Raw genomic sequence first — 14,738 nt, forward strand, 5'->3', positions numbered from 1 at the left:
CATTTCTGAGAATTCTCCCTAACACCCTGATACAGCTCTAACCTGTTACCCCATAATTAGGAAGATGTACTGGCATAATTGTACCCAATATCAGTATGTGTATCATTCCTTGCAAAGTGCATTATTATATAAGAACTGCTGCAAAAATGTGTTATCCAGATTAGTTTTGCAAAAAGTCTTACCTAATTCAGTTATCAAGTGCCAGTTATTGAATCTTGTAGTATAATACTGAAAGGACTTACCCCAGAGAATTTCTGATAGCATGCAACCAGTGTATTAAGCAAGCTATGTGTCTTTTCCAAAGATTGGTATTATAACTGAAAGGAGCATAGATGGTGTGAATGGCTATTTGTCATACTTAAATCAATGATTATGCATTTCCCCAAATTTCACTAAATACTAATACGAGCTGTAATACTTGTGCTGATAATTATTTCTGTATGCCAAGTTATATGCTTGATCATACTTGTCCCCTTTCTGCCATACTTGTGCGACATTCCATCCATTGGGAGGTGGCCTCAGCACTTTAAAGCATCAACAAAAATATTTTTTTTGTACTTCTATTTTCACGCAGGGCCACTGCATGGGACAATAGCCCTGCATTCCTGAGCCGCACCCCATGCATCGCCCTTCATTCCTTTTCTCCATGTGGTCAGGGTCTTTTTGCTCCCTTGTCCCTCATTTTCCTGCTCCGGTTCCACGGTCATCTTTCTCCTGTCTGCTGGAGAGTCTATGATTTGTGTCCTGTTCATGCGAACGTCGTTTTGCAAGGGCGGATTCCCCCTCTTTGTCTGGAGTTCTTAGGCCCGGAACACCTGTGGGACTTGTGCTTCTACTGCGACTCCCTCTCCGTCCGGGCACTCCAGCGTCGATTTGTCAGGTGGGAGAAAGTGTTCCAGCGCATTCCTCCACCACAATCGCAGCATTTCGTTGAAGGGGAAAAAAGGAAATGGCCGGGAATTTCTCTTTTTAGGGCATACCGGCCAGGGGGACTCCTTCCTGGGGGTCTTCTGGGTCCGGGAGGGGCTCAAGTAGCTCTGTTACCAGGGATTTCCTTGGGGTGTCCTGCCTGAAAGGGATTTAACCAGCGGTCCAGAGTTTCCTCCGATGCCCCCTGCAAAGGGGTCGCCAAGACTGGATCTTCATCAGAGGTTCTCTTTTTGGCGGCTAAAGTTAGGCCCAGTACTTCTGGGGCTGTTGTCCCTGTGGTCAGCCCCAAGTTTTCCACATCTGGAACTAAGTGTAACGATTCTCAGCTTGAGGTTCCTGTCAAGGTGACTAAACATACTGGGGTTACCCCCGAGGTTCCACTTCTTGGGGCTATATCCAAGACAAGCAGGATTGAGGGGCCCCTTTTGAGTATTCTGGCTTCAGGGGGTGACTCTAAGTCTTTCCACACTCAGACCTGTGGTCGAACCGATCCTGCTGAGGGGGCAAAGAAGCTGGTTAAACACTAAGTCTTTGAGTACTGGCTCCTCTGATGTTCCCTCACTTGTGGCCAATTCATCAGCAGTATCTAAGGGGTCGCAGAAACACTCTAGATCTGCTAGCACAGTCTGTGCCGAAGTTCCTTGTCACAGGGCTAAAATGGAAAATAAGTCCACTGATTCCTCTGTGGTGACTACAGCCTCACTGACACCTGTGACGCAGTTCACCTCAGGTGTTCACAAAATGGCAGTCCAACCCCTGTGATCCACGGCGGCCATTTTGACTACCTCTCCCACGCCAACATTCACAAAGGCTGGTACTGAAGGGCCTGTTTTTGCGGCAGAGCAGCCTTTTCCACGTGTGGATGAGAACCCGTTCTGCCCTCCAATGGATTGGTGTGCTTGGATTCTGCTGCCTCACAGTGTCGCTCCCTCCTACGTCTGCTCCTTCGGTTTACATGGATCCAGTTGGAGGTCCATCCTGGCAACCATCCTCTTTGGGATCCTGGCGGTATGCCCCTTCCGAGTGGCCTCTACCCACTCCCACACCTCTGAGGATGCATTATTTGTAAATTTTCAGGCGCTTATGCATTCTGATCCCATGAAGGCGTACTTTATTTGAGGAAATGTATCCTAAGCCGCCTGAACCAGTACCTGCTATGGCAATCCCTATGCAGGTCCCAGTGGTGCCACCTCCTCCTACGCCACTTCCTGTGGAACCTCCTCTGCCTCCACTTTCCCCTGTGGAAAAGACACCAGTTTTGCAGTCAACCCTGCCCTCGGGGCCTGAGACGCCACGTGCAGCGGATCAGATTTCTGCTCCTGCGTCACTGGATGAGGAGCAGGCAGATCAGGACAGCAATGACCCTCCCCCCGCTCTATTAGAGCCTTTCATGACCGGGTTGTGGGTAGGCTGACGTTGCTAGATATCCCAATACCAGAGCCCCCAGCTCCACAAGAAGGGGTGCTTTCTGGAACCTTGACTCTGTTGACACAAGAGCACTGGCCTGTTACTTCAAAAGATGTCCTGGCTGAAGCCCGTAAGGTCTGGGAAAAACCTCAGATCAAGCGACACCTAAACAAGATGACACTTGTTACAAGCTACATGCGTATGAAGACATCCTTGTCTGCATGTCCACTCCCCTCACCGGTGTTGGCAGCAGCTATGCTCCAGTCGAAACCAGCCTCTACATCCTCCACTGCTGCATCTCAGAATCTTTCCAAGGAGGACGAGCTTCTTGATGCCATTGGGGGAAAACGGTATTTTCTAATTCAGCTCTTTAGCTGTGTCGGGCTAATACCAAGTTTCTCCTGGCAGCTGCTAATGTCAAGTTGTGGAAGGTGTTTGCCGAGTTTCAGGAATGTATTCCTCCTGATAGACTCGAAGACTTTAAGGACGGCTTATCTGATGTCAGAGTTCTTGCGCAGGATCTAATGGAGGCAGCGGCCCATCATGTAGACTCTTCCGCTCGGGGCCTTTAGGTCTGAATAGACATCTCCCGCAAGCGTGGCTGCATGCTACAAAGTTTTCAAAGGAAATTCAGGACAAGGTGCCTGATCTCCCCTTCGAGGGTAAGTAACTGTTCCACTCCTCCACTGACAGGGAACTTGGAAAAAACCAAGGCAAGTGCCCAAACTGCCAAGTCATTGTCCTTGCCAAAACCCCAGCAAAGGCACCCTATGCTCAGAGGTCGGGGTCTCAAACAAGGTCGTTCTTTGGTTTCAGAGGCTTTCAGGACTGCCGTGCACTGCGGACTATTGGCCCTCGCTGTAATCAGCAGAGGCAAGATGACCGGTTTTTCTCTCGGTGAACAGCCTCCTCTTCAGCAATGGAGGATGAATTTCGTCTCATCTGTAGGCGTGGCAGAACATCAGAGGACCAATGGGTTTTGTCCGTCACCTGGGTGAGCTTCTGCTTGCCTCTCCACCCTACCTCACCCTCCTCTCAAGCAGACTGGGTCGCCCTCACTCAGAGCTGAGGTACAGAAACGTCTAGACCTCAGAGCAGTTGAACCTGTTCCCTTGCAGGAGCAAGGGGATGAGGGGGGGAGGGAGGTGGCATTTAATTCCGTCTGTTTGGTGCCCAAACCCAACCAGGCTGGCCTGCGCTCTATCTTCGACCTCTCCAAGTTCAATCTTTATACCCCAAGAGAAATTCAAGATGATTATGCCCTGCCAGATAAAGTCCTCTCTCCGGAAGAGCGATTGGATCAGCGTAGTTGGACTTCAGGATGCCTACATGCATATTCTGATCTGGAGCCCGCATCGACGGTATCTGCGTGGAACTGAACACTTTCAATATTGTGTGCTTCCATTTGGGCTCGGCACTGCGCGTCTTTACGAAGATGTCAGTCATCGCAGCATTCCTTAGACTGCAGTGATTTCATTTATATAAATGGCTCCTGCGCAGTCCTTGCCGACAGACAGCTATGGCCAATCTTCAGTCACACCTTCAGCTCCTGTTCCATCTTGGGATGTCGGTGAACTGGTAGAAATCGTCTGACTGTTGCTCAAGACCCGATCTTTCTGGATTTCCGTTTAGGATACAGTCAGTACCAGAGTGTTCCTGACTGAGGCCGGATTACAGCCCTTTAGACCACATGCCAGCTCTTTCCTGCACTCCTCCCACATGTCGGCCTTGTGGTTCCAGAGACTTCTGGGCCTCGTGTGTTAGCTCTACCTCTTGCATGCCTGAAAATGAGGCGCACTCGGCCGGCACTTCAGAGCTGCTGGTACCAGGCTACGGATCCGGACTCCAAGATGATTCCAGTCACATCCTGCATGACGGTGGATCTTCAATGGTGGTCGTCCGCCAGCAACCTTTCAGTGGGGACCTCCTTCCAGGAGCCCTGCCCACAAGTAAGTTACTACAGACTCCTCCCTTCTGATGTGTGGAGCGGCACTGCGTCACCTCGAGGTGCATGATTTGGGGATGCCCCAGGACAGGTGCTTCCATATCAATTACCTAGAACTCCTGGTAGTTTTCTGGTGTGGTTCGAATTCGCACATACAGTTCTGTAGCAATGGTCTACGTCAACAAACCGGGGGGGCACCAAGTCTCCTCCTCCTGGTAGACCTTCCTAATCAAATGTGGCATTGGGCTATCCAACACAATGTCGGACTCCAAGCTGTGCACATTCCAGGTCACATCAGTGTAGCTGTAGACTCCCTCAGTCGGCAATCTGCGGTGAGTTAAGAGTGGTAGATGAACATTGATCTCACCAAGATCTTCCAGCAATGGGATTCTCCAGCGGTGGACCTCTTTGTGACCTCATCGAACCGGAAACTTCTTTATGCTTCCAGGGACGGGCTTGGAGTGTCTTCCTTGGGGGGGATGCTCTCGCGATCCCGTGGGACAGCATGAAAGTTTACGCTTTTCCTCATGCTGATGTACTGGTTGCGCTGGAAACATGGGAGTGCCTCAAACTGCACTACTTTTCATAGCTCCTTGGTGGCCAACCAGGTTCTGGATTTCAGGAACTGCAGCACCTGTCGGTGTGTTCCCGATCAGGTTGCTGCAGGTTCCCGACCTTCTTCTCCAGAGCAATCACCAGTTGTGGCATCCCTCCCCACAATCCTTCAGCTTGGTGACCTGGTGCCAGAGTTCCGATCATTACTGCAGTTAAAGTTCTCCGAGTATAACGTGTATAATTCAAGCGGCGCGTAAGACTTCTACGAGAGCTCAATAAAGGAGCAAGTGGCTCTGTTTTTGCCATTGGTGTCTCGCCAAAGAGATTGATCCCACACAGGCTTCTATTGACTGTCTTGTCTTTTGTATCTGACCTTGCAGCCTCTGGCATCCATGTCTTATCATGCAGGACATACTTATCAGCCATTGCGACTTATCTGTTTACAATGTTGCTCTCTTTCACTGGCGAATCCTGTCATCAAGAGACACTTTGCAGGTCTTCATCTTTTTCCGCCGTTTCGGGCCCTCCTCTGAAATGGATGTGATCCTCGCTGCTTTGTCATAAGCCTTTTGAACCTGTGGCAGCTGCCAAACTCAAGTACCTTTCTTGGAAGGTGGCATTTTTGATTGCGGTAACATCTGCAAGACAAATAAGTGAGCTTCAAGCTCTGTCAAACATCTGTTCCTAACTTTCCACAAGGATTTATTTATTTGCATTTGTAGAGTGCGCAGCAGCCCGAGGGCATCGTGGCGCTTGTTAGAGAGTGATAGAAACTTAGTAAAAAAAAAACTCATACAGGCATGATATTGTATAATTGCATATGGCAGTTTGTAACACATGTAGTAGTGTGCATTTTTGTTAGAGTAGTTTTAAGGTTTTTTCTGAAGGCATTTGGAGAACTTTCTGCTCTTAGTGTAGTGGGGAGCGGGTAGGGATAAGGTTGGGAAGGAAAAAAGGGTGAGAAGGAAAATGGGTGAGTGCGAAGCACAAAGTGGTTTCTGAATTCCCTTTAAACCAGTCAATATCTTTACCGGGCTTCTTCCTGAACCCGGTCTCCGATGCCGAGAGGGTTTTACACAACCTAGACGTCGGACACGCTCTGAAGTTTTACCTCGATAGAACAAGTGAACTCGAAGTTCTTCACAACTCAGTTACGTTTGGTGACTCAAAAGGGAAACCAGCCTCGAAAGCATCAATCTCGTTGGATAGCTTCATGTATTTCCGAGGCCTACAAAATTCACGGCCTTCAGCCCCAAAGGGCATTCATGCACATCTGGTCCGTGGCTAAGCGGCTGTTGTTGCCTTCCAAAAATACATCCCTTGGGAGTCCATTGCCAAGGCAGCTACGTGGGCCTCCCCATCGGCTTTTTGCATACATTTTCTTGACCTCTGCTCCATGGGCTGATCCCCCTGATTTGTCCAGGCAGTTCAGAATGTGTTCCAATATGGGTGGATGGAAATTCCCTTAATACATATGGTCCGTGCTTGGCAATCTCCCACAATTATGGAGTAAAGGGTACGAGACGTAGGAGTATGACAAAGTTACTCACCGTAGTGACTACCTTACCCCTAGTCCATAGTCTCCTTTCCTCCATACGCCCGCATCCCCTCCAATAAGTATCCTCTATTGTTGCTAAATGTTCCTGGACCTGGTGATAGAAAAGGACTGAAGGGCTATGTGCAGGGCGGGGCTATGGTCATGTGCGGTGGCACAGCTTAAAAATAAAAGGCCAAAAAAGTCACTTTTTCTATGCTCCGGTCCTGATGGATGGAATGTCGTACAAGTATGGAGGAAAGGGGACTATGGACTAGGAGTAAGGTAGTCACTACGGTGAGTAACTTTGTCATCCTCTCATGCGGTTAAACACTATTTGAAAAGATTGTGCCCCACTAGTATTGTGTACAGCTTGTATCAGATGTAACTAGTGGTTTGTCCCATGAGCATATATGGGATCTTATTTCTGACACTTCTATCTGCTTAGGTTCACATGCGTGTCTGCGTTGCTGGTTGCCCCTCTTAAAAGTATACAGGACTTACCTTGATTAGCTGCTGCTCATCTCAACTTGTAACCTTGAGTTGTGCTTCCCTGAATTGCTTTGGCGCTATTCTGAACATTCTTACTTACCTTAAAAACAGGATTATGCATCTCTTAAAAGTATACTGGGTATAACTAGCTATTAGATAAAGGATAGTTATGTACCACTAGGTCAATTACTTTCCACGAAATATATTGTCTTTCTTAAAGCGTAATTGAGGTTTGCTTTCCCTGCTTTGCTTAGTGCATTCTAAAATGTTGAGTGGTCATACTTCTCATTGAGTAGCTTGAGGCCCCTGCAGAAAGTGAGTAGTTCTACTAGCTCTGAACGGAGTTCTAAAAAGTAAATATTGCAAGGTGTATACTTGTAACTGGTTTGGTTTATTATGCGATAGTGTCCCTGCATGACTGACAGGGTCTACAACCCTTGTAATACTGATTGAAGTATATCTGACCTGGTCTTATTCCCCAAGAATAGTATATTGCTGTCCTGGATGCATAGCATTAGGTTTGACTTGCTTCTGGCTGCTCTAAGGTTGCACCTTGGTTTGCATACCATAGGTATTGAGTTGGTTTTTATGATTGTGCGTACATGATGATCTAGTTCTTAACCAAGAATTATGTTGGTCTACTTTTATTTACATAAATGTTATATTTTTACAATACATAGTGTTTCTGTGGACCATATTTACACTACAATTTCTTTGTATCAAGCTACAGCTTTCGTGTTGTATAGAGACCGCCCTTAACCTGTGGAGTTCTTTCCCACGCACAATCAAGGAGCCCTGCGATACTCGCTTAAGTTTTTTTAGTGCTGGCTTTACTGAAGACTCATTTAGAATCACACAAATGTCCATGCCTGTGCCTACAGCGAGCCAAAACCAGGCCAGGGTATAAGAAATATATTTGTTTATTTGGGAGATAAGTAATGGGGCTCACGCTGAAGCAACACATGCCACCCTCTTTGTGGTTCACAATTAAACATCTTGTTACACATCACGCAAGTTGGTTGGAAAAAACACAAATCACAATACACAGATTTCACTTCATGAAATAAACTGGTCAATGAAGAAAAGCAATTTACATATGTAGTGCTGTGCAATTTCGATTTTCTTTTTTTTCTGAGCACTTAAAAGGCTGGCAGTTTGGTGTATAGATTGGTGCAAATACATATGGCAATTATGATTTCACCCTCACTTTTGGTTTAAAATAAACACTGGGTGATATCAGTTTGTTTTCAGACACCCCACACTGAAAGGCCTGTGTTGGGGAAGCTGGACAGAAAGATTGCCCAATTAAATTACAGACTATAGTTTTCAGTGTAAACTGGGAATGAGCTTTATTAATTTGGAATTTTACCAAAAATCACACTGTGGTGTTCTGCCAAGCGGAATTAATTAAATTAATAATTTTAGTTAAATAGGCTAAGGATCTAAAGTTTTGCCCCCTCCCCCTCTCCACTATGAGGGTAAAGGATTTAAAGCTAGCAGATTCCCCATCTTCGGTTTCAATTAAACCATTTCTATTTGCATTGAAAACTTCTGTTTAATGTTCAGGAAAGCCTGCTGCATTTCAGGACCCTCCTGGAGAGCAGAGAAGGGGTCTGGTCACTGCACACTCAAGAATGTTCCCCAGCTTTTCACAATATGACCCTGTCTGCTTTTAGGCCTCCCTGCAATAGCCAGCTCTGCCCAGAGGAATGTCGGCAATCTCATTTTGTGTTTCTTGTGGCTGTCGGGTGGTCATTTTTATCAGCTTCTTATAGTGCATCCACTTCATATACCAGTGATGGCACCATCAAGATTTCAAAACTGGTCAGTGCCCTGCAAGAATTCTCACAACCAGGATTGAACAGTTACCCCTTGCTACCCACTAAGTCCAGCCTCTCTCCAAGGATTAGTTTAGGAGTCTGGTGCAGACATATTGCAATTCCTCTCCTTTTTTATTATCATGTCAACTTTTGGCAAAAGCCTAGTTGTGTGTTAAAAAAAAAAAGTTGTTCTTTACTAGTAAATATATTCCGCTTCAACTAATCATGTGGAATTTAATAAAGCAGCTGGCTTTGCACCATGTTGCACGGCTCTTTGGCAATGTTCTGCATGATCATTAGGAACATGAAATTTACCTGCCACGTTCATAATTTTACACTGTAACAGTTTGCCAACTCTCACATTCGGAACATGTTAAGAGCAGCAAGGAACACCTTTTTAGCTACTAATTACAATTCCCTATGTCGCTGGGTACCTAAAGAAATGACACAGAAATTAAGGCAATATGACTTATGGTTGCTGAGAAAAATGCCTTAATGTTGATAGTCCTTTTAATAGCAAAACTTCAGGTTATGCAAATAGTAGCTCTCTGGTCTCCAGGCCATTTGCAATGCGGGCCAGCCTGTGACAGGTTCTTTTTTCCTTTTTGTTAAGTCTTTGTTTGAAGTATAGGCTGCAGCTCTTAAATACCTGTGATGCACCGGCCAACCCTCTTACACACATTCCAGTCATGCCCTGGCTAAAACATTTGGCCTGTACAGAACTGACCTCGGAGAGTAGGTGTAGGGAAACTTGGTTTTTGTCACCCTTTGGGCCGGCAGCATTTTATTGCAGTTGTAAATAGTGGGGGGTGCAGGCCACGGTTTAAGTGGGGGCGTCCATTGTGAATTTTGCCCAGAGAACCACCAATTTGTCCTTGGCTGAAAGCAACTCACATATTGCATTTTCTAACATCAGGCTTGATTCTTTGACAGTGTGTTTTACTGATCAGGGTTCACTTTGCTTTTGTGCTAAAAGGACAGGGCTGTCTTTCATTCCTTTAATAAAAATACACTTTTAATTATCTGCTTTTCATTTTCTGCTGAAAAGTGGGTCTGAATTGTCAGTGCACTGCCTTTTGTTGGGAGCCAGTGTCCGTGTCGGGGGAAAATGCTGCATTTATTTCTCAGCCAGTAATGTGATCTGGTTTTCCAATTTACTTGGGTTACTTTTTTACTGTATTAGCTTTCTCTGGATTTCAACTGCAGAATGACACCCACATAGTCTGCCTAAATAGGCCCCTTTTCAGTGTTCAGGTTTCTGAATGATGGCAGGCCATTTCCGCACTGGGATCTTCAGTGCTATTGGTTTGGGACCTTGGATTACACCCCCTCCCCCACACAGCCCCCTCTCCTGCCTAAGATGTCTGGCTGCTCTGTCCATGCCACTACATTCCCAGGTGGTACAGCCTTATACTAAGAGGTGAGCTTATGTACTGCCTATGTATGGTTTTATGAAGCTTTTAGTTGGACTTTAGAAAAACTGTCCTTGACTCCTTTGTGCACATCATTGAACAAAGAGGAGCAAGAGCCCTACACCCTTATTGGCCACACCAGATAAGGAGGTACACTCTTGGGTTTTTGCTAAACAACTGTACAGGAATGCGTTTTTCCTGGATCCTGGTAAAAGAGCTAGGCATTCATTCTAAAGCGCGAGTGCCAGACTTTTTGTGAATCTGCTTCCTACTGGAAATGGAGTTTGTGGGCGTTTTCCCTTTTTGTTTCTCTGAACTCCAAAGCTCATCTAAAAGGTCTCACAGCTTTTGATTTAATCTGATCCTGGTGGACCCTCTGACTATATGGCTGCTTTGATCTTTATCTGGGGTCTGTTTCTGTTGCATTTTCGAGGGATGGGGCAGGGCACTGGGGGCGGGGGATGGAATGTGTGCTTCCTAGCAAGAGCATGGTACATTTCCCGCCTTGCCTTGAACAATGAGCGTAGCTGTATGGTGCCTGATGCCCTCACCTGTGAACACAATGGTCCACCAACGTGATTTCTCTCCAGAACCAGAAAGAATCTTAGAAAGTCTGAGGTGGTGCTGCTGAGCTCTGCAAACTAAACTTCATCTGCTGTCTGGCTTGATATAAAATTATTTTTCTAAGTTGGTCAGTTTTGCTGTTTAGGTTTCGATTTGTTGCTGAAAGGTGCCTATAGGATTCTGATGGAGAATTCTTCACCTTACATAATCTTATTACACATTTGTATTCCTTTCTTTGCTTTGTTCAGAGACCCCAGGGTTTTTAATGTTTTGTTTTAGCTCCATGAGTCCTTTGAGTCTTCTGCCCTGGAACATTAAAATGACGTTGCAAGACATTGTTTTTATGACTTTGGCCTGGTGTGTCAGCGGGTTGTAGTCTCCTGTTATTTCATATGGACCTTCACATTTGATCTGGTTTCTTTCTGAATGTTGCTGGCTTTTTATTTCTTGACTGCTGTCGTGATGCATTACAGAGTCTTTGAGCCTGCCAAATATTTATCTCGAGTGCATCCATTGTACACATGGTGGTATTAACGGCAGTGACTCTACTGTGGCAGGGCTGCATCTAAAGCCCTAGTTGTTCATTACATAGTCTTTTATTTTCCGGCATGTCATTTGATTGGGGGGGTTTCGCGGGGGGGGGGGGGAGGAGGAGGTCCTTCTCCAGAAGTAAGCAATTGCCATTTAACACTGTTTCATTAGACTGCTCTTGGCTTGGCCAGGCTTTGATTGCAGTGGGTTGTTTAATTGATGAATCCCCCTTCCCTCCCACTGCAATTATTTTGATACGGGATATGCACATAAGTATGAAAGAAGGGGAGTGGAACGCATGCAAGAATTTAGTCATTTGCACTATTTCAGACAACTTGCCACTGCCCTCTGAGTTTGCTTATAATGGTGGGGGGAATCCAATGTCCATGGCATGAGTGTGATTAATCTTTCATTTATTTGCCATGGCAAGTGCGCTGGTCTATTCAAAGGGAAGGACATTGCACTAGTCCGAAAGAAGACGGGTGGGTGTCAACCTTGTTAGTGTGTTGCTTTTTCTACTGCGTTGACCTGATTGCAACAGGTGGATGGAGCAGTTGTTTTGATTTTAAAAAAAATGTAATGTTTGTTGTAAACATCTGCCATTGACTGATTATTTTGTCTTTTTCCATCAGGTTTACAGCAGATGTCCGATCTGTGCTCAGCCGAAATTTACATCAGCATCGACTATGGTGACAGCTGCACCTCCTTTCTTCAGGGCATGACCCGTGGCCTCTGCCTTAGCCCCTCATGGGCCCGGTGGTCTTCTCCTCAGGCACCCCCCACCACCACCTCCATTACATGTACTTATTTGAACTCTTAGACTTTGAGGCGGAATGTGGGGTGAACAATGACAGAGTGCAACCAGACTGACTTTTCTCCCTCTTTTCTGACATTTGTGCCAGAGCCTTGCCCCAGGACATTATGCTAGGATTGTCTGGAAATTGAACTCACTGGACCCAAGGACTCTGGGATGGAGGGGATGGAGCAGGCACCATCATATTGAGGGGCCTGCAAGGATGGGGGGGGGATACTACAAGAAAGGAGGCTCCAGACCGTGTTTAAATTGAACATTATCACGGAGTGAAGCGCTGCAGGTGACTGAGAGAACATGCTCTTGGGTTTTAAAGATTCTCATCTTGTGTAAAGATTTTTTTTGTTTGATTTTTCTTCAGAACCATTTCTTTTTTTTTTGTTCTAACAGCTCCCCTATCCAAGCAGGAAAATCACTTTGGCTGATCCACTGCTGGGTCAGCTCCAGTTCAGCAATTGGTGTGTCAGTTGTGCTGTCAAAAAGGTGTTTTAATTATTTTTTCTTCTTAAAATCCTCTCTGGCTACAAACACCATGTGGTAGGTATAGTCTGATGACTGAACAGAGAAACCCTTTTTGTGTTCAGTGAGGGTTTTTTTCTCCCATCCATATTTTTTGAATGTTTGATTAAAACAATTGAGATGAGCTTGTCAAGATGTCGGCCAGCTGTTTGCCATAGTCCATAAACAGGATCACTGGCAGAAATGAAGTAAGGAACATGCAGGGACATTTGTGGCATTGAATCTGCTGATATCTAACTTTCAGGGCCCACTTGTAGTGCTAGCTGTTGTGCATTGCTGTTCCCTATATTCACTGACTTGTTTTCTTTGGCCTTTTCCAATTGGTACATTAAGGTCGCTTCTCATGGCCATACCTTCTTTGAGAGGGAGTCTCCCTCTCCAACATCTACCTTTTGCCCCTCCCCATGCTCATGTGCTCCCAGAATCTCACATGTTACAACTATGCTGATGACATTCAGATCATGCTCAAGATTCCCAACTCTGCCTTCGCAACGCACCCAGAACTAGCATACTGCCTCTCAAGCACACAAACATCTATACTAAGGGGTATACACACACACACACACACACACACACATGGCATTTACTAGATACTGTCATGTAGCAATCTCCTTACAATTGTTATCACATTCTTTATTTTATTTGTACATAGAAAAACACAATGAATACAAAAGTCATTCATTTAAAAGACATTTAAAATCAGTGGTTCCACAATTGTTGTGAAATGAACACACCCACTCACCTATCTGTAACCAATATTTTGATCATGGATCCAAACCACTCATTTCCATAAATTATTCATTCATACAGTGCAAAAATGCTAAAATACAATTTTTAAACAAAATAGGTCCCAAAGGTTGACCTAAAGGGCAATGTGCTGTATTGACCATAAATGCACTGTTGTAGTCGAGTAGTGGCATATATCAAATGTCTATTCTGATACAATGAATCGCCTCAAAATTCATATAGGGCTATCCAGCGTTTATCCAAGGGAACTTGTCAACAGGTGTCTACTTGAGTTTCAGCTGTGTAATCTAGCTGCGTCTCATACCTCAGCCATCTTCAGAACGCAAGAAGTAATTCCTGGTCACAATAGTTTGTAGCAAACTTGAAACAATAATAAAGACCAGTAACTGGAGAAAAAGAAAGGGAGAAAGAACAATTGAGTCCTCCAAGTGCATGTTGTATTTTTTTCAATTACACATTTAACACAGTCATTGTTAAGGATAGCTTTAAGCCATCCCATGATTTATTTGTAAAATGTTAAGGGTCGCTATTGCCCCTTGCTGATCCTCGGGGTCTCGCATCTAAAACTACCAAATGGACATGCTGTTAACTGATCAAATGTGCTGACGGCACTTAGGTGACAATTGGTAACAAGTGCGGAAAATTATCACAAATTGACTGCAAACACATATGTTATCTTTGATCCTACATGGTCATGCTTGTCGCAAATGAAATTGGTCAACAATATAGAAGTGGGCAATTATGGATTAACGAAATTGTTTTGTGTCAAAGAACCGGCATGGTAGATTGTCACTCAATTGTGAAGTCATACCTGGTAGCTTGTGTTGCAGAAGCGTGGGAGGAAATTCATCCAACTTGAGAATCAGAAATGAAATGCCTGAGGTGGCCGGATGGTTTAATCACTCAAGGAGCCTGCTCGTGTCCCAGTCTCAGTACTTTAAGCATCAATACTAAAACACATTGCAAAGTGTGTGTGTGTGTGTGTGTGTGTGTATATGTATGTATGTATGTATATATATATATATATATATATATATATATTTTGGAACATGTTCCTAAACAGTATATTGGAAAGCAACAAGGCCCGTTGTTGCCTCCCATATACCAGTCTGAGGAGCTAAACTGATGCTCAACTTGGGGCTTGTCATTTGGAAGGCCCAAATAACTCCGAGCCAATCTGTTGCAGCATAGTTTGCATGAATTACGAAGGAAAGTGTTGTGCATATGTCCAATAACCCATTACTGTGCAGGGTGAACTAAAAACAAAAGATCCAAGCTAGGGGCTGAAAAGCAACTTAACTGTCACCCGCTCACTTGTCACTGAAAAGTTCCTGCAAATTGCTTACCATGTCATTCTTTGCTGCGTCGTGGAGTGCAATTAACATCTGCTGGGGATCTCATCCATGGGTTGCCTGGCCCCAAATGTGTTTCACTCGTTGTCTGTTCCTTGTTCGAAAAGGCGAATAAGAAA

The 14,738-nt window shown here is 45.1% G+C and overlaps 1 protein-coding gene across 1 annotated transcript in view; it reads left to right on the plus strand.

The window, feature by feature from the left end:
* Positions 1-12,644, plus strand: part of CTDNEP1 (CTD nuclear envelope phosphatase 1) — a 357,671-nt gene extending 345,027 nt beyond the window's left edge. The window contains exon 8 of the mRNA XM_069645820.1: positions 11,823-12,644. Within this exon, the coding sequence (XP_069501921.1) occupies positions 11,823-11,883 (61 nt within the window). The 3' untranslated portion in view covers positions 11,884-12,644. The remainder of the gene's footprint in view (positions 1-11,822) is intronic.
* Positions 12,645-14,738: the final 2,094 nt, after the last annotated feature.

Source organism: Ambystoma mexicanum, chromosome 1p (genome assembly GCF_040938575.1).
Source record: "Ambystoma mexicanum isolate Mex_15411 chromosome 1p, UKY_AmexF1_1, whole genome shotgun sequence".
Classification (NCBI taxonomy): Eukaryota; Metazoa; Chordata; class Amphibia; order Caudata; family Ambystomatidae; genus Ambystoma; species Ambystoma mexicanum.